At 40.3% G+C, this 20,770-nt stretch overlaps 1 protein-coding gene across 3 annotated transcripts in view; it reads left to right on the top strand.

The window, feature by feature from the left end:
• The window catches only part of TBC1D4 (TBC1 domain family member 4), a 220,791-nt gene extending 202,984 nt beyond the window's left edge, over window positions 1-17,807 (top strand). For all 3 annotated transcript variants that reach the window (XM_082602289.1, XM_082602290.1, XM_082602291.1), the window contains exons 15-19: window positions 381-625; window positions 7,317-7,476; window positions 10,030-10,199; window positions 13,382-13,558; window positions 15,472-17,807. In XM_082602289.1, coding sequence (XP_082458415.1) covers window positions 381-625; window positions 7,317-7,476; window positions 10,030-10,199; window positions 13,382-13,558; window positions 15,472-15,705 — 986 coding nt within the window. In that variant the 3' untranslated portion in view covers window positions 15,706-17,807. The remainder of the gene's footprint in view (window positions 1-380; window positions 626-7,316; window positions 7,477-10,029; window positions 10,200-13,381; window positions 13,559-15,471) is intronic.
• The last annotated feature ends 2,963 nt before the right edge of the window (window positions 17,808-20,770 follow it).

Below are 20,770 nucleotides of genomic sequence, written 5' to 3'. Positions count from 1 at the left end.
TTCAGTTAGCAGGTAGTTTTTATGTGAACTTAGAACTAGCCTTGATTTATAGTCAGAATAAGTTTTATATTCTATTCTCCTGGGATCTCTCCTGAATATGTCTTTGATTTGTTTGTGGAATTTTTTTCCTAAAAAGAAGTACTGGTTAGCATCAAATGTTTGCTCACCTGTTATATACATGGAGATGGGGTGATGGTCTGGCAGGTGGGACTTGGGACTGGCTAGAGGGAGAAAGACTCTTAGTTAGAGGGGTGCTCCGAGCAGCATTCAGTGGTTTGGAAAAGAGAGTTTATTTATTCCTGGAAATCACTGAATTGCAATTTCACTCTGGTCTCCAAAGCATCAGGACATGTCAAAAATATTTTTCTTTTCTTCTGCAGGGAGGACATTTCCTACTCATCCTTATTTTTCAGCACAGCTTGGGGCAGGGCAGCTGTCTCTCTTTAACCTCTTGAAAGCCTACTCATTGCTGGACAAAGAAGTGGGTTACTGTCAGGGGATCAGCTTTGTGGCTGGAGTCCTGCTTCTGCACATGAGTGAAGAGCAAGCCTTTGAAATGCTGAAATTCCTCATGTATGACCTGGGCTTTCGCAAGCAGTACCGACCTGACATGATGTCACTACAGGTGAGTGGCAGATCTTCACAAGGAATGTGTAACACTCTCCCCAGAAATCTTAGCGGGAGCCCTCTTCTAAATTACGGTTAAGATTTAAAGAAATTTGGGCCCATTGTCTTGGAACTTGGATAAATGTAGAGGCATGTTTTAGTTCATGGTTTTAGTGTGGGATTTGCGATGTTGCTAAACCTCTAAGTGTATGACATCCATATGCAGAGTAACTTTTCCTTCGTTTCTGAAGTAAATAAATAAGCCATTCTAGTGTGTACTTAAGTCTCTGTTTCCTAAGTCTATGAGTTACCTGGAGAAAGTATCAAGTCAACTTTATTCACTTTTCCTTACCTTGTCAGTTGAAAAAAATCATAGATATTTTGTTTGAAATCTGAAAGTATAATGTTTTATTCTTTGAGTGTATAAACGGCAGGTATCTATATCATGCTTCTTCCTGAACTTTCCGTGTCTCCCCTGCTTTATCTTAATGTCAGATAGGCCCTTATAGAGGAAAAAGTGTTCAGAGTCAGTACTTTTTCAGTCTGCTTTTCTTATCATGCTCTGAAGAAGCACCATTAAGGTTTTTCAGTTAAGTAGGGTATTCACTGCCATGGCTGTATTCAACCTATTTCAAACTCCCTGTTTACACATTTCTCCTCTCTAGTTTAAACTTCACTTTCCTTAACGTATTGTTTTCTAACAAAAAGTTTAAATTTTCTCTGTAGGTATGCTATCTTAAACAACCACTACCTTGCAATATAAAGCTTTTGGTCATAAAAATATAAAGGAAGGCTTTAAAGGGAAGAATGTCAGGGTTCTCCTCCTTTGAAATGAGATAGGCATGATGCCCAGTTAGTCCTAATGTTATGCTTTAGATAAGAACTAAAATATTTTTTAAATGCTTTTAAAATATACTTTTTCCTGATTCCCAATGATCAGTTTTTACATTTAGTATTTCAGTCTTACCAATCCATGGACAAAACAGGACTTTGTTTTCACTTTATGAGTATTATAGTAAGGGGTATTTTCTTGAAAGGATGAGTGGAGAGGGACTGCTCCATTTTTCATTACTTCTTCAATATGAAAGTTTTGGCAGGGAAATAGGGCTTTGCTCTCAATGTTGGGTTTTAGCTGTGTGTTCATATGAAGGGTGTTCACCAGGATGCAGAAATCAAATACAGTGATTCCTAGTTGATAACTATGCATAGGTCTATAAACATTCCACAAATGAAATAGTAATGACTGTGGAAGGTTTTGTTTTTTACTTTATTTCTAAACAGTTTACTGTATCATATCAGGTAGGAAGCATTGGTGCCCTTGTAAGGAGTTCAATAGGTCTGATTTTCAAAAATAACAGTTTGCGATCTATCATTAAAATACTTTTCATTAAAGAATGAAAAGTATTTGTGAGTAGCTTGTGGTCTTGGTTCATAAATAAAAGGGTAGATACAGTTTTCACTTTAAAAATGCAATCATTTTTCAATTTAAAAATTCCTCATCCATTTGTCATCATAAAAATTCATATAAACTGGATTTATACATTGATTTAATATGACCCACAAATACCAAGAAATATCTTCTGTCTATAATTATGAAAATGAAGATGTTTAAGAATCTTTGGGGGCAGTGTTCTTATAGACCATGAGATTGGGGACCTGGGAAAGTAGAACTTTTTGATCTATAAAGTGAGATGCAACACTTTTCTACTTTCTAGAATAGAAAGTGTTTCTTATCCAATCAATATGGTGTTCAGAAGTGGAAGTGGCGGCAGGCTTGGGATCACTTGATAGGATTTCTGATTACCTGTGTGGTCTGGGGTTGGGCACTGCAGGCACTGAGCTTATCTGTAAAAGGAGGGGGTCGAGGTCTCTTTTAACTATGGCCCATCACATTTTGTGTCTGCCGTTTTCTGTGTTAAGTGTAAAGCATTATATCTTTTTATCTGAAGTCTTTGGTCTCTACTTTTTTCCATCTTCTCTCTGCTACACTCTGCATCTCCCTTCCTCCAGTTCTGTCTCTTCCACTGGAAGATTTTCATGTTATGTGTAAGGTAGATTTGAAGAATGATTTATTCTCAGCAAATGGCATCTTATTATGAAAGTTTCCTTTGAAGGAAGACTAAATAGTGTTTTATTTGTCAATAGAAATTTAATGTAAATACACCTTCATGGAAGAAATGTTCTTTTTTTTCTTTTCCTTTTTTTGGCGGTACGTGGGCCTCTCACTGCTGTGGCCTCTCCCGTTGAGGAGCACAGGCTCCGGACGCGCAGGCCCAGCGACCACGGCTCACGGGCCCAGCCGCTCCGCGGCACGTGGGATCTTCCCGGACCGAGGCACGAACCCGTGTCCCCTGCATCGGCAGGCGGACTCTCAACCACTGCGCCACCAGGGAAGCCCAGAAGAGATGTTCTTAACCTCTAGTTTAGAATGTAGGAAAAAAGTAAGGTTCTATTAAAAAACAGTATTGCTTCTGTGTTAAGATCATTGCTGAACAGCTTTTGAGGATAGGCTTTCTTTTTATTCTGCTAATGAGACTTCTTTTATTTTTGAGCTACCAAAAATACCAATTTTTTAAATTGATAGAGCCCAGTATATCTAGTTATTCTTTTTTCTCTCTCTTTTTTTTTTTTTTTTTTGCGGTACACAGGCCTGTCACTGTTGTGGCCTCTCCCGTTGCGGAGCACAGGCTCTGGATGCACAGGTTCAGCGGCCATGGCTCACGGGCCCAGCCGCTGCGCGGCATGTGGGATCTTCCCGGACCGGGGCACGAATCCGTGTCCCCTGCATCGGCAGGCGGACTCTCAACCACTGCGCCACCAGGAAAGCCCTATCTAGTTTTTATTTTTTATTTATTTTTATTTATTTATTTTTTTGCAGTAGGTGGGCCTCTCACTGTTGTGGCCTCTCCCGTTGCGGAGCACAGGCTCCAGACGCGCAGGCTCAGCGGCCATGGCTCACAGGCCCAGCCGCTCCACGGCATGTGGGATCTTCCCGGACCGGGGCACGAACCCGTGTCCCCTGCATCGGCAGGCGGACTCTCAACCACTGCGCCACCAGGGCAGCCCCTATCTAGTTTTTAAATTGTAAATGGCCTAAGGGAAATATATGATTTTTTTTTCAATATGAGTTAATGAGATTATAATCTCTCTCTCTCTTTTTTTAATTTATTTTTATTTTTTTGGCTGCGTTGGGTCTTTGTTGCTGCGCGCTGGCCCTCTCTAGTTGTGGTGAGCGGGGGCCCTTCCTCGCTGTGGTGCGCGGGTTCCTCACTACGGAGAAGCTGTGGAGCAGGTCTCTAGGTGTGCGAGCCTCAGTAGTTGTGGCTCATGGGCTCCAGAGAGCAGGCTCAGTAGTTGTGGTGCACAGGCCTAGTTGCTTGTGGCATGTGGGATCCTCTCGGACCAGGGCTCGAACCCATGTCTCCTACATTGGCAGGCGGACTCTTAACCCCTGTGCCACCAGGGAAGCCCTCTAATCTCATTGTTTTAAACCTCTTTGTTTGCTGCTACGCTTCTTATTTTAGAGTTATGAATTCCTGTGGCTCTTTAATTCTTTCCTTTTACAGCTTGTGTGGAACCGTAGCTTGCACAGATATGTGCTATAGAGATTAAACGTTTGCTATATTTATGTCTAGTACTTTGATTTTTAGTTTTGTGCTCTGAAAAACAGTTGTTTGTTGAATTCACAATATAATTGGCTATTTTTAAGGCATTTTTATAGAGCTAACTACTTAAGGATGATATCTTCTAGAGAAAGAAGTTCTGCTAGATTTAATAAAATGTTGGATGTATTTCACACCAAAAAGTTAAGCTGATATAACTGATCAAGGACCCACTGCTCAATCTGTTACTGTGTAGATAAAAATTTAAATTAAAGCACAAATCACAGATTTGTTTATTATTTACTACTGCTTTACTTTTAGCTACCCCAGACATGAGAGTTTAAAAGTTACTATAAGCTGCTTATAATTTTTTTTTGAAATATGAGTAATCAACTCAGTAGCCAAATAAAATAACTTCTTCTTTCAGTACTAGAAACATTCAGACTACACTTTTTGCTTTAATCTCCTCTGTCAAGAAAAATATGCTGCTGGAATACCTTGGATATTAGAAATCACAGCTCAAGCTTTTGGCTCCATAACCTTCGAAGCCTAACAGTATCCTAGCGGTGCAGATTGCCTGGCAAGTTCCATTGTAAATCTGATCCTGGGCCCAGCAAAGAGAGACAAGTTCTTGGTTCTGAACTGGATGTAGTAGATTCCTTAGAATGGAAGCTTTTCTGGAATTGGTCTGAAATTAGGATGTGCCTTCCATGAGAGTCCTGAGCCAGGGCAGTTCTGATTTAAATTCCAAAAGCAATACCTTCCTACATGAGGAAAACTTACCATTTCCGTGTACGTATGGTGATACCAAAACACTCATGATACAGAAATGTGCTCCATAGTTGTAGATGGACTTACACTGACTTGCTTTATGAACTCAGTTAAATGAACTTGGATTTGTGAACATAATAATAAAATAAAACAATACTGTGTAAGTACTGCATTCTAACGCATTGCGCCACTATAGCTAAAAAGAAATGATACAAATGAGCTTATTTACAAAACAGAAACAGACTCGCAGACTTAGAGAATTAACTTATGGTTACCAGAGGAGAAGGGTGGGGGGAAGGGATAGTTAGGGTGTCTGGGATTGACATCTACATACTGCTGCAAAGGAAACCATCAACAGGATGCAAAGACAACCCTCAGAATGGGAGAAAATATTTGCAAATGAAGCAACTGACAAAGGATTAATCTCCAAAATATGCAAGCAGCTCATGCAGCTCAATATCAAAAAAAAAACAAAAACAACCCAATCCAAAAATGGGCAGCAGATCTAAAAAGACATTTCTCCAAAGAAGATATACAGATTGCCAACAAACACATGAAAGGATGCTCAACATCACTAATCATTAGAGAAATGCAAATCAAAACTACAATGAGGTATCACCTCACATCAGTCAGAATGGCCATCATCAAAAAATTTACAAACAATAAATGCTGGAGAGGGTGGAGAAAAGGGAACCCTCTTGCACTGTTGGTGGGAATGTAAATTGATACAGCCACTATGGAGAACAGTATGGAGTTTCCTTAAAAAACTAAAAACAGAACTACCATATGACCCAGCAATCCCACTACTGGACATATACCCTGAGAAAACTGTAATTCAAAAAGAGTCATGTACCACAATGTTCATTGCAGCTCTATTTACAATAGCCAGGACATGGAAGCAACCTAGGTGTCCATTGACAGATGAATGGATAAAGAAGGTGGGACACATATATACAATGGAATATTACTCAGCCAAAAAAAAACTGAAATTGAGTTATTTGTAGTGAGGTGGATGGACCTAGAGTCTGTCATACAGAGTGAAGTAAGTCAGAAAGAGAAAAATAAATACCGTCTGCTAACACATATATATGGAATCTAAAAAAAAAAAAAAGAAAATAGTTCTGAAGAACCTAGGGGCAGGACAGGAATAAAGATGCAGATGTAGAGAATGGACTTGAGGACACAGGGAGGGGGAACAGTAAGCTGGGATGAAGTGAGAGAGTGGCATGGACATATATATACTAACCAATGTAAAATAGATAGCTAGTGGGAAGCAGCCGCCTAGCACAGGGAGATCAGCTCAGTGCTTGGTGACAACCTAGAGGGGTGGGATAGGGAGGGAGGGAGGGAGACACAAGAGGGAGGAGATATGGGGATATATGTATATGTATAGCTGATTCACTTTGTTATATAGCAGAAACTAACACACCATTGTAAAGCAGTTTTACTCCAATAAAGATGTTTAAAAAAAAATACCATATGCTAACACGTATATATGGAAACCAAAAAAAAAAAAAAAATGTGGTTCTAATGATCCTAGGGGCAGGACAGGAATAAAGACACAGACGTAGAGAATTGACTTGAGGACACCGGGAGGGGGAAGGGTAAGCTGGGGCGAAGTGAGAGAGTGGCATGGACATATATACACTACCAAATGTAAAATAGATAGCTAGTGGGAAGCAGCTACATAGCACGGGGAGATCAGCTCGGTGCTTGGTGACCACCTAGAGGGGTGAGATAGGGAGGGTGGGAGGGAGATGCAAGAGGGAGGGGATATGGGGATATATGTATACATATAGCTGATTCACTCTGTTATACAGCAGCAACTAACACAACATTGTAAAGCAGTTTTACTCCAATAAAGATGTTAAAAATAAAATAAAATAGATACCCAACAAGGACCTACTGTATAGCAGGGATCTCTGCTTAATATTATGTAACCACCTAAATGGGGAAAGAATTTGAAAAAGAATAGATACATGTATATGTATAACTGAATCACTTTGCTCTACACCCGAAACTAATGCAACATCGTTAATCAAGTATACTCCAATATAAAATAAAAAGTTAAAAAAAAATACTGCTTTTATTTCTGAAATATATGTGAATTAGTTATTAAATAGTTGAGTAATAAAATTAAAGTTAGTGTATTTATGTACACTCAGATAAATGCATAGTATTTTATTTTTCTTCTCCAAATTAACTTTAGATTCAAATTTATCAAATATCTGTGAATTAATTATTAAATATTAGTGTAATAAAATTAAAGTTAGTGTATTTTATGTACACTCAGATAAATGCATAATATTTTATTTTTTTTCTCCAAATTAACTTTAGATTCAAATGTACCAGCTGTCCAGGCTCCTTCATGACTATCACAGAGATCTCTACAATCATCTTGAAGAAAATGAAATCAGCCCCAGTCTTTATGCTGCCCCTTGGTTCCTCACATTGTTTGCCTCTCAATTTCCATTAGGATTTGTAGCCAGAGTTTTTGGTAAGAGATGCTGATGATCCAGTGAAACAGTGTTATTTATTCCAAGGGATATACTTCTAGTCATAAGGTGCTCCAACTGTTTTATCAAGCATTACACAGAATTGCAAATTGCTAGTGGAATTTACTAATTATGTCTGGCTCTATTCTGAGAGTAATTTGAAACCATATTGGTATTAAATAAAATTGAAATTCAAAGCAAAAGAAGAGCTTCTGTATTTAAGTAAGCTGTAATGGAGTTCTTATTTTCTTTTATACCTAAAAAATCACAGTATAATGAATTAAGGATTTACTCTGTATGATTTTTTAGATTTTTAAACACATCTTTACTACCTCTTTTTTTTTTTCCTTCCCCACTGTCCTCTTCAACCTGCATTCAAAACACAGAGAAACATGTTCTCTAACTGGGTTAACAGAAGTACCTTTTTCAATGTTGTTTCTAATGGCATTTCTTAATGTGACTTTTTGTTAACAAGGTAACTGAAGTTCCCATTTTATTGCTTAAGGGACCCTCCTCTCATGCCGGTGCAGGGGTGGTGCCCATCACTAAGACTGGGTGCACGGGCAGTCGGGCCCGGGGCAAGTTGTTGAGTTGCTACCTTGCTCCACAGTGTAATAAAAAGAAAGTGTGACACCGTTTATGCTCCCTTATGGGGCCTTTAATTCTATTCGCATGTCTTCAGTTGGGTTTGTCTAAACTCGTTATTTAAAAAGCAAACTTTTTTAAAAAAACAACTCTTTGCCAGAGGTTTGTTCTAAGGCTGAGAGCTTGATGACCTCAGAAGGGGCTCCCAGTTTTTATGTTCTGCTCATCTATCTGGTATCTATGGCGAAAATAGTCAATATCTATAACTGTGCTAAATTGGAGCTTTTTTGTCAGATTGTAAGTATTGGCCCAATTGTAGGTCACTACCAGGATTAGAAAAAAAATGGACTAGAATAGAATACAGAGAAAATATCAGTCGTAGGGAAAAATGTTTGGAGAAACTTCAAATTTGAAGATATAGATGTAGTATGTGTACGTACACCAGGTTACAATGTACAGTGTCCTTTTTTTTTTTTTTTTTTTTTTTTTTTTTGCTGTACACGGGCCTCTCCCGTTGCGGAGCAGAGGCTCCGGACACGCAGCCTCAGTGGCCATGGCTCACGGGCCCAGCCCCTCCACGGCATGTGGGATCTTCCTGGACCGGGGCACGAACCTGTGTCCCCTGCATCGGCAGGCGGACTCTCAACCACTACGCCACCAGGGAAGCCCTACAGTGTCTTTCTTATTGGGGGCTGTGGTTTTAAACGTTAAACACTGCATTAGCACTAATACAATTTATAGGCAAAGTGCAGCAAAATAGTAAAACCGATATGCACAGAATCAAATGTTTACCAAATTTCTCTTCTTGAGTATACACGATTGCTTTTCTCCAGGGAAGGTTTCTTTGGAGCTTGGGTTCCTATTTATGGGTCTTCTATAAATCTTTTCATTTATATATTTGCTTCTCAGAAAATAGCTTATTATATCAAAATATTTAGGGTATCTCTAAATATTTAGGGTATCTCTCTTTGATTTACCCTTGGAAGCTTGATAACAGAATTCAGGAAACACATCTCCCCAGTCGTCTGTTTTTTGCTAAGAGAATATGAATGTTGCTGTCAGCTCTACAATAGGTGCTCCATTCTTTTCTTAGAATTTAGTGAAGAATAGAGACTGTCAGCAAAGGGAAAGGTGCGTGAGCAAGAAGAGTGACCGTGTTTGAAGTAATTGTTCCATGGTTCCCTCATTTTTAACGACCCCCGTTTATTATTGATTGTGGAATGGCATGGATTGAGAGGAATGCTCATACAAAAGTATTTAGTACTTTTCAAAACTATTGCATGTTTGTATTTGTTAGGAAGCAAAGTTTAGGGTTAGGGTAGCTTTTCTTTTTCTCTTCTGATTTAGGTTATATACTGGTTTTGATTTTTCTTTTAAAGTTTTTTTTTTTTAAATTGCTGCTCTAGTACAGTCTTTAGAATTAGACAGTCTCGGGTTTACATCAGTTTCTAGCTCTTTTATTAGTTGTTTGGCTTGCACACATATTAACTGGTTCATTTAGTTTTTTATTCTGGTCATGTGAGTTTAAATAGTCCTAATTGGTTATGTTGATTTGTTTCTGTATTCCCTTTGTGAAGGAAAATCTAAATATCAATGGAATCAGTGTTTTTGAGGTATACCTAGTCTCCATTAAATTTGTCAGTAAAAATTATAAATGCATGGACAAACAGATATATAATTTATCTTTTTCTTTTTACCCTGCCCTTATCTGAGGTTCCTAAATAAGTAAGAATATTTAAACAACTGTTTATTTGTTCCAGTCATATTATTATTTATTTCAGATTTAGGTGATTTTGACCAGTTTTATTTTGCAAAATATCCTGTGGTTCTGTTGCAGTAATTAAAACAACCCCCCCCCCCACACACACAAAAAAAAAACACACCAAAAAAACCCATTAACACACAGAGGTCACTTTTTACAATAGTAGATGCATAATTTTGATCATGAAAATTATATCTCTTTTTTTCAGATATTATTTTTCTTCAGGGAACTGAGGTTATATTTAAGGTTGCCCTCAGCCTGCTGAGCAACCAAGAGGCACTCATAATGGAATGTGAAAACTTTGAAAATATTGTTGAATTCCTTAAAAGCACGCTCCCTGATATGAATTCGTCTGAAATGGAAAAACTTATCACCCAGGTACGAGTTAAATGGTAATAATAAGATATAAGATTAGACAGCAGTTTCTCTACTAATTATTTATTAAATGTTTTAGCATAAAGATGTAGTTTTGCTTGACAGGGTTTTTTTCTTTTTGATTTGATCAAATACATTTTATCTAGAAGCAAGACTATTGTGTAATTTCTCCCTTGTGACATTGTTTGTGAGGCTGTGTCCGGGCAAGGTGGTTCAGTGCTACATCATGAGTTTTTCAGGAACCTTCCAACTTAGACCAATGGTGGGACTGAAGATAGAACTGGCAGAGTTAGGAGTACCTAATAAATAAGTAAGCTGAGACTTACTTACCTCTGTAATATCATTAATTCTGTTTTAAAATATATAAGGAGTATATGTGACAAGAGCACAGACTTTCGAATTAGACAGTCTTGGGTTTACATCAGTTCCTAGCTCTTTTATTAGTTGTTTGGCTTGCAGACATCACCCTAATCTTCTGAACCCTAGTATTCTCACCTCCAAAATGAGACAATTCTGATCCAAGAGGTTTTGTGCGGTTTAAATGAGACTTGCTGTATCAGTCAGGGTCCCTTGCAGGAAACAGAGTCTACCTCCAATGATTCAAAGGAAGGTACCATTTACAGGGGTGTAGGCAGGGTTAAGGGAACTGGGCACAGATGTCTAGGTACCCAGGAACTAGTAACAGAGGGAAACTGTTCATACCCATGGTGCTTCTCCCATCAGGAGAAGGACGACAGAACAATGTTACCGGGCCTAGCGAGTGCCAGAACTCTGGAGGTTGCTGTGTTCTTGGTGAGCCAGACAGGGAAGGAGCACCCGACCTCTTTCCCCTGCCACCCCCCCACCTTTTTTTTTTCTTTTTTTGTGTGGTACGCGGGCCTCTCACTGTTGTGGCCTCTCCCGTTGCGGAGCACAGGCTCCAGATGCGCAGCCTCAGTGGCCATGGCTCACGGGCCCAGCCCCTCCACGGCATGTGGGATCTTCCTGGACCGGGGCACGAACCCGTGTCCCCTGCATCGGCAGGCGGACTCTCAACCACTGCGCCACCAGGGAAGCCCTCCCCTGCCCCTTTTGATCTCCTGATGACTTTTCCCATTGGCCATACCTAACCAGAAGCCTGCAACAAGGAAAACAGGTCACAGGGGTCTGCCTCCCAGGGTACAGAGAATGGATGAGGGCAGAGAATGGATCTGGGAAGCAAATGGAGGGTAATCAGCACATCATATATCTAGTGCCTGGCTCTTCATAGGGACCAGGTAAGTGGTAGTTATATATTGTTGTTCAGATGACATGAATACACTTAAGACCAGATTTGTAGATACAGCAGTCATGCCTTATGAGTACTGATAACATTTAAATTGACGACTTTCCTAGAGGCCCTTAGGGTAGCAGATAAAAGACAAAGTTTAGAGCAAGAGGAAGGGAGTTCGAGGTCTTGTGCTGGTGTCCAGCTATCTACTAGCTGTGCGACTTTGGACAAGTTACAACCTCTCTGAGTTTCAACTTCCTCTCCTGCAAACTGGGAATAACATCGTTTTTAGGAGCAAATATGACCAATTCAGTTGAAGAATTGTGTACACTATGATTCACTCTATAAGAAAAACTCATATTATTACACATAAAATTTTCTTTCCACTACATGGAATTGAAATCACAAGCAGCTTATTCTGTAAATACCTATGAACAGTTTTTATTTGTTAAAATGCTCTGGAAACTGAAAAATATAACTTTTACTTACACATTCACTTGTTTACTAATTTTTCAGAAATATCTTTTTGGACTGGCGAGCAGCAATTGTGCTTTTAGAGAGAGACGATACCTGATTTGAAATCAGATCACCTCTCTTCTAAAATTAATGAGGGAATTGCCTAGCTTTAGAGATTATTACTACGATTAATGGATAGAATTTCTGGGCTGGTAGATTTGGACTTGATATTAGAAATAATTTTCTAACAAACAGAGTTGAATATGCAATGAACTGTTAATATTAAAGGAGACTTTGATGAATAAATAAATAAAGTTTATTTATGGTCACTGTAAAAAACACAAATAATGCAGAACAGCACCAAGAAGAAAGTAAAAGTAACTACAGATCTCAACACCTTGGGATTGAAGGCCTTTTACATATCCTTTTATAATCTCTTTAATTATATACACAAAAAATATGTATACAGTTTTACTTAAGTGAAATCTTACTATACATGCTATTGTATAACCTGATTTTTTAATAAAATATTTGCAGAGTATTGGATATTTTTCCATGCCAATAAATGTAGATCCATACCCTCATTTTTAATGGTTGTGTAGTAGTCCGTTGTGTTCATACCCGCTGCGTAGGGAAAAGATGATGCTTGTTTGAGGGGAATAACCAGGTTGTCTCGAAATATCATTTAAATTCTAAGACTTGAGTATCTCTAACAGTAGTAGGGTAAGTAAGCAAGTGAGATTTTTCTCACTGTAGGTTTCTTTTCTCCCTACACTGTTAGTGTAGATACAGATGCTTAAATAGCAGCGGCTGCCTCACTTTCCCTCACCAGTTTAGACTAAGGAGGAGTTGCCTGTCCTCTGACTTCTAAGCAAACTGGGTGGCGATATGGGAGAGCAGAGGTAGCCCCAATTCAATAGCTCTGTACAGTGCCCAGGGTTTCTGAAGATTTTGAATTTAGAAGATTCTCTCTATGGTAGGATATGTCAGTGACTTCCAAGAGGCTCACGTGGATTAGCAAGTAGATGAAAATATTTAGCATGAGACCTTTCTGCCCCATTGACAAACAATTAGAAAGGCTTTTGGTCTCATTATTATAGAAATACCCTTTGCAGTTGTGCTTATAACCAGCAAAGATGATCCGTAACTCAGGTAAGAGTTACTCAGTAACTAATGTTGTTTATGTGGTGGGCTACATTTTGGGAGACCATTCCTAGATTATGTATATTTTGGTTGCAAAATATCTTTGAGCATTAACTTTTTCTAGAGTCTTGGCCTCATCATGAGAATGTTTCATTTGTATAGAAATCATCTGTTTGTCCTTAACTTGACAGTCACACTTGTTATTCTTCCTTTTGATATGTCCTACTATTCTTCATTAATAAGTATTGGGAAATCTACCTGAAGTACCCTAGATACACAGACTGTATCTTGGTGCACATCCTGAAGGTCAGACTAACCCACGGTGTTTTCATGTCAGGTTTTTGAGATGGATATTTCTAAACAGTTACATGCCTATGAGGTGGAGTATCATGTGCTGCAGGATGAGCTCCAGGAATCTTCCTATGCCTGCGAGGAGAGCGAACCCATGGAGAAGTTGGAGAGGGCCAACAGCCAACTGAAAAGACAAAATATGGACCTCCTAGAAAAATTACAGGTAAAGAGATAACAATTTGATCAAAAACGCACTTGGATGCCTCCTTGCCTGCACCGAACCATACCAGAAAGGATAGAACTGTGGTGTGGATTGAACCATTGCTGACTGTGGGCCTGTGTATCGGACTGTGTCCAAGTGCTCTGGGGGCTGCAAATGCACATATCAATTTGAGTACCAATTGAGAGAGGAAATCTGCTCTCACAAAATAGTTAAATGGCAGCTGAAAGCAGAATCTCGTTCAATACTTATTGGGTGTTGTACATTTTTGGTTTCAGTTCAAGGGAGGAGGGAAGCTGGGAAAGCTCTAGGGGACTTGGCCTGGAGCTGGACTCCGGAGGGTTGGTGGGAGAAAGGAGTGATGAGTAGCGGGTGTTTAAATAAGGAGGATGTGGCAGAGTAGTAGAGGAAGCTTAACATCAGTTTAAGATTTACGTTGGAGAGAGGTGGGATAAACAGGATGGAGACAGAATTGTAGATGACTTTCAGGGTCAAGCAGAAGAACACGGCTTTAATCATGTTGAGAAGGAAATCTCTCGAAGTTTTTGAACCATAATTTAGAAAGATCAATCTGGAAATCTTGATGAGGACAGATTAGAATGGGGAGAGAAGGTGGGGAGAGAAGGTAGGGCGACCAGCTAGCAATTATTTGTAGAAATCTGAGTGGGGATGATGAGAACTGACCAGAGTAAAACCCACAGAAAGGGAAAGAAAAGGAGACATTTTTGAGAGAATTGAATTAAAAAATTGGTAACACATAATCCCTGCCATCAAGGAGATTACAGTTACTTTGGAATATAAGATATTAGCTATTTGTCAATGCACCCTTACCAATGTGATAAGCGATTTAGTATAAATTAATATTACGCACCTGCAACCTGTATGAAGTGCGCTGTGTATCCAAGCCCTGAGGGCTGGGGCTTCAGTGTGACCGGAGGATGGGGAGGTGAGGTGGTGAAGCTGGGGGCTGGGGGTTGGGGGTTGGGGGAGGTGGAGCTTAAGTGCTGAGTTAGAGCTTAAATGTTCCACAGCTCATTGGTTTCTGCTTACCTGCCACTTCCCCAGCACTGCGCACGTCCCCACACTAGAGGACACTTCGATGTGCAGTGAATCCTCTGACAAAGGTAGCTAGGAGAGAAACAGCTGAGATATGAGGGTCTCTAGAGTAATTGCTCCCAGAGAAGGAACACTGGCTTCCTTCGCTTCATCTACGTTAGCTCTGGCCCATAGAAAATTTTATGCCTTTTCCTGTTCAAAAAAAGAGCCAACAATGTCTATTTTCAGAAGGAAAAACAGTTGGGGTATTGACCCTTATTGCTAGGATGTTTCAGTGGTGATTAATTGAGCATTTCCTTATTAGGGAAAGTGGGTTTGCACCTGCTTTATATTATAATGATTTTTATTAATGGTTACAGACTTTTTCATTCACAGTTCAATGTTCTCATCACCTCTGGGTTCCCAAGTTATGTGGGCACACCCGACACCTGTAAAAACTGATAGGGTCCCAAGTATGTGTTGAGAAGACCCTGCATTTCCACTCAGAGGGCAAAAAGCCTCTTTTAGCACTTCAGGGCAGTCAGCAATCTCCTGTTTCTCCCTGTCAGATTCCAGTCACTCCAGGAGAAGACCTGTGTGTGGAGTGAGGACCCTCACCACTGTGGGATGTTGATTTGATTTTGCATTTTTGGTGTATTCAGTGAAATGAGATGTATTTTGTTAGTACCCTAGTTATATTTTTGAGAAAACTAAAGAAATCTCCATTTCATGGGAGGTTTCAGAGTATTTGCTTCGTATACTGTTTTATTAAGTAATATGACATGATTCGTTAATATATGTAAGGTCTGGCTGCTGCTATGATGAAGAAACAAAACCTTCAAATTTTTGATTTGGAGGATTTTGCTTTTTGCCCCAAACAGATAGCTCATGCTAAAATCCAGACCTTGGAATCCAACCTGGAAAATCTTTTAACCAGAGAGACCAAAATGAAGTCTTTGATCCGGACCCTGGAACAAGAGAAAATGGCTTATCAAAACGCAGTGGAGCAAATTCTGAAGCTGCTGCCAGCAGATGCTCTGGCCAATTGCGAACCGCTGCTGAGAGACTTCAACTGCAACCCTAACAGCAAAGCCAAGACAGGAAACAAGCCGTAACTGAAGACGTGCCACCCCAGCAGGAAGTGCTCTGAGGATGCTACCGACAGAAGGAGTCTGCATGCTGCTGGCCCAGAGCTGACAGAACCACTGAACTGGTTCCGAGCCCAAGTCAGAGCCAGTAACCCTCGCTCTCCTTAGAGCATGCAAGTTCTAAGCCATTGTACATATGTAGACTGTTTTTTGCTGTCCTTGTTAACTATGTACATATATATATAATGGACATAAAGAGTTTCATGCTTTCACATAAAGGAGTAGATATATATTTAGAGCAGTTTTTTTAAAAAAAATCAAAACTTCGTGAAATCCAAACCAAAGGGAAGTTAAAATGAAATTCCCCTTGGACACCTGTGAAATCATTTGTTTTTGTAGTGAAACAAAGCTAGAACATCTTTGTATATTGAAATATACTTGAAAAAAATGAATGTATTTTTTTCTCCAAAGAACAGCATGTTTCACTCAGTGGTGGAGAGGTGGAAACATTTGTATAGCTTTATGTGCATCTGTCTTAAAATCTACTGACATTTTATATATATATATATATGAGGGAAATGACTGATTGCCGGTCAAGCTCCTTATGGGTTTTTCAGGAAAGTCGGGGCCGTCCCCTGCTGCCTGCTTTGTGCCAACGAGCATGTTGCATCTACATGCATTTTTGAGTCTGGTCAGGCATTACTTTAGGTGTGTGGAAGGAGAAAGCAAGACTGTGGCTGAGTTTGCCCACCCAGCTCAAAGTGAAAGAGAACACTACTATTTTTCTAGTAAATTCGACCAGCATTGTTACTTAAACTAAAAATATCAGCCCTCAAAAATTTAATTTAGGACCTAAATTGTCTAGATCTACTTTCTACCTTTTTATTTAAATGATTCCTACAGTTGTGAATGAACTCCCCTTTACTTGGTGCCACAGTTGGTGAGAAGGATTTGCCATTTCCCACTAAAATGTAGGCGCTCTTACCTTAGTTCTCTCTACCTTAAATGGAGGATAAGGAAATGAAGTTATGATTGGTTTTCTAAAGATGAGTACTGCGTTGAGATACCTTTTTTTTTTTTTTTTTGCCAATTGACAGGTCTGATAAGCTTGTAATCATCTTCCCCTTCCATGTGACCATTTATGAGAACTGTGGAATATTTTAAGTAAACTGTTGAAATCCATGGGAAGGGAAGGAGAAAGCCCTTCTAAAACCTACAACTCTGCGTTTGGACTCCTGACTTTCTCAGTCTACAGATAGATTATTCGTGGACATTCATGCATGCTGGGTGAATGGAAGGAAAGTAACTTAAAAACTTAATTTTTAAGTTACACATGGAATTTCTCCATTTCAGAGATGATTCTATGATAGTGCCTTGGAAAGTTGATAACAGTGTTTTTGCCTTTCCAAACAATATTTTTCGTTACTGCTTTTTGCAGTACTTGTGTTATCACAGATGGATTACCTGGGATAATTTTCTTCAGAGGGAGTTTGTTATACACAAGCTACAATGTATTATAGAGTAGAAGAATAAAGCTCTAAAGGTTTCAGAAAACCTTGATGAGCAGATGATAAGCATCTCAAACCCATTACTCAGTGTAATATAGTGACTCTTGTTACAAATCAGCATGCCCTCTAATCCAGGCAGTTTCTCAAAAGAAAATGAAGTCTTACTAGTAAAGTTAACGTAATTTCTAGGTTCTAGAAAATGCTGACCCAATCAGTTGGGGCCACCAACTCTTCTGTTGCTTGGATTTCCCTCAAATTTCTCTATTTGTAGGAGAGGAATTTTCCTATGAGGAATATGACAAATATTATCTGGTTACTGTCTGGTGATGAAAATTACCTCATGTGTAATACACAGGTGGTAGCCAGGGAATCTTCAAGTTGGGAAAAGAAACTTTTCCTTTCAGTTGTTCTGTTTAAAGTAAATTTTATTCTGGATGTTCAAAGTCAACGTTAGAGTTGTATTATGGTGTTCGGAGCTTAAGTTGTCTTGGATACAACATTTCTTATGAAAATGAATTTTTCTTTTGTGATCTTTTAAATGTTGCAACGATTATGCTTCATGCATTGTTACATCTTCATCCTATTAATGTAATGTCTAGTTCATTTCCAATAAATACATTGCTGCAGTTTCCTTGGCTTATTGGTTTTACTTTTGTTTGTAGTAAAAGAGCAGAAGGTCTTGGCTAGAGTCCTTTATAAAATCTGCATGGGTTGGATTGTTGCTACTTAAAATTTGCACACTAATAATTCTTTGAATCAGAGACAACAAAGATAATTTTTAGAAACATTTATGAAAGTACATGGTCAGTCATTCAGTACTAATTTTCAACTTCTTTCCTAATGGAGCCTTTTGCTGATAAATATAAAAAAAGACAACCACACTGACAGTATTGCATTCTACCTCTTTTGTTTTTTATGCCCCCTCATAGAGGGCAAGAGAGAGAAAGAGGATAAGAAAATACAAAATTTTTAAATTGGGTTAGCTCCCAAATAAAAGGATTAAAGGCACTAATTGATGGATATATGAATGTGTTTACATAAAAAATATGTTTCAGAATATTTTCAAGCATGTTTGGACTTCAGCAAAAGGATACTGTATCTTCTTGCTAACTTTAGGACTAAATCCTTTAAGTATTTTGTACTATATGTAGTAGTTTGAGGAGTCAGTGTAGGCTTAGGTAGAATGGTCTCTTAATATCCATGTTAATTTACCCATTTTATCACCATTTCAGCACTTCCCACCCCACCTGGGCTGGATTACAAATAGGAAATCTGCCACCTGCATTATTTAGTCCTCTACCATGATGCATCACTCTTATTTGCTTTGATATATTGAGAAAAGCACTGGGTTTAAGGTCAGATGTTTTAGATCTGAGCCTTGGTTCCACCCCTTTTATTCATTCACTCAACAAGTAATTTGTGTAAGCCAAGCTAGATGCTGAGTATTCAGAGGTGGAGAAGATACAGTCCTTGTCCTCAGTGGGCTTGTGGTCTAGTGGCAGGAGGTTAACTAGAAAAAAAGAGAGTTTATACTACAGCAGGTATGCAAAGTAATCCACTCATTACACTCAAGGTGACAGGAGGGGCAAGCAGCACTTTGGAGTGGATGACAAGTACTCAGAAGAGGTGGTGTTTGCCCTGAGCCTAGAATAGCCAGTAAAGTTGAGCAGGTTTGTGTTTAAACAATAGATGAATGAGAGAAGATGGTGTGTTTCTGAAATCAAAACTCATTCCTTAATCCCAAAGTACAGTTAGTGTTCCCGTAGGGGAGTGGTGAGAGAAGAGGCTCCTGACAAACAAGGGCTTTTTAAAAAAATATATATTATTAATAGACTTTATTTATTATTTTCTTTGCTGTACGCGGGCCTCTCACTGCTGTGGCCTCTCCCATTGCGGGGCACAGGCTTCAGACGTGCAGGCTCAGCAGCTATGGCTCACGGGCCCAGCCGCTCCGTGGCATGTGGGATCTTCCCGGACCGGGGCACGAGCCCGCGTCCCCTGCATCGGCAGGCGGACTCTCAACCACTGCGCCACCAGGGAAGCCCCAAGCAAAGGCTTTTTCATGAAGGTCTTAGCAGACCTTGTGAGGAAGTTTGACCTCCACCTAGAGAGAAATTGGAGCCATTAAAGGCCAGTAACCTGGAGAGAGAGACATGCTCAGATTTGTTCCAAACCACTTAATACATCTGGACAGAAACTAGGGACTGGGAGACTGCAGTTAGGTGAATGCCATCAAAATCTAGGCCAAAAAAATTAGTAATAGCCTGGTCTATGGCAGTGGCCTTGGGGAAGCAAGTCGGCCTAGATTGCTCTCTCTCTGATATAATGGGTCACCAAAACCCGCTAGTTTTGTCTGCTAAATATTTGTCCATATCCCCCTGAAACTGAGGGTAGTTATCAGATCCCTTAAACTACAACTTGCCTAATGAGTAATGAACTTAACCTGCCTACACTGATCAAGCTCAATTTAATTGTTTTTTTGTGTGGGTGCGGTACGCGGGCCTCTCACTGCCGCGGCCCCTCCCGCCGCGGAGCACAGGCTCGGGACGCGCAGGCCTAGCGGCCACGGCCCACGGGCCCAGCCGCCCTGCGGCATGTGGGATCTTCCCGGACCGGGGCACGAACCCGCGTTCCCCGCATTGGCAGGCGGACTCCCAACGACTGCGCCACCAGGGAAGCCCCAATTTAATTGTTTTTACAAAAACTTGCGTGTCCTCCAAGCGTCACGTAGCCTAAACAAGATGTTTGCCCAAGCTTTCTTCAGGAACTTGGATTCAGCTGTGTCCAGTTAGAGCTCGGGCTGTTTAAGACTGGGTGGGACGGATGATCCTCCAACTGAGCATGTGCGAGTGCCCGATGGGTGGCGTTTTGAAGTCAGAAGGCCCCAAACTCCACCCTCAGAGCGTGCGCCCCGGGTTCAGAAGCGCGCGGCTTTGCTGCGCCTGCTCAGAATGACGATTACCGCGCCTTTTCCTTCTCTTCAGTCACCTTTCCATGCTCCCGAGGCCTCAGCTTTATCCCTGAATACCCCAAGCCTCTCACTTTCTGAGAAGCGAATTTGAGGTTTGTTCTCCAGTCTCGTCGCTTGGCTGTCTCGCGGATAAACCCCTTCGCTGCTGCAGACCTCGGCATCTCAGCGTGTGGCTCGCCGCGCGTCTGGCGGAAGAACGTGGTCCTGTAACATCCCCATCGCTTTTGCAGGTACCTTGTTCATGTCCTTGCTCTGGTGGGTTAAACTGAGACCAACTCCATTTCTAGGGTCTCTGAAGTCACAGACATTGAGCTACTTGGTGTTTGTTTTGATGAGTGAGAAATGCAAGCAGAAGGTGGGGTGGAATGTCTCAGTCAGATAGAGGAGAAGGATCTCGGATAGAGAGGGAATCAGCTGGAAGCATAGGGAAAAAGCAACAGAAGAGATGCTGAGGGGGAGTTTTTGGAGTGAAGCGTTGGTGACTCTAGTAGCCTGGTCTCCCTCCAATCTACCCGTGACATGCAGTACTGTGGCAACTTCCTGGGGTTCCACCTGATGGAACCACATTTGCTTCGCTACAAACCCTACTTCAAGGTGAGCGCAGCACCAGAGG

Source organism: Mesoplodon mirus (assembly GCF_964341445.2).
Source record: "Mesoplodon mirus genome assembly, chromosome: 17".
NCBI classification, from domain to species: domain Eukaryota; kingdom Metazoa; phylum Chordata; class Mammalia; order Artiodactyla; family Ziphiidae; genus Mesoplodon; species Mesoplodon mirus.
The sequence above is the reverse complement of the archived record's forward strand: the minus strand, read 5'-3'. Positions and strand labels throughout refer to the sequence as shown.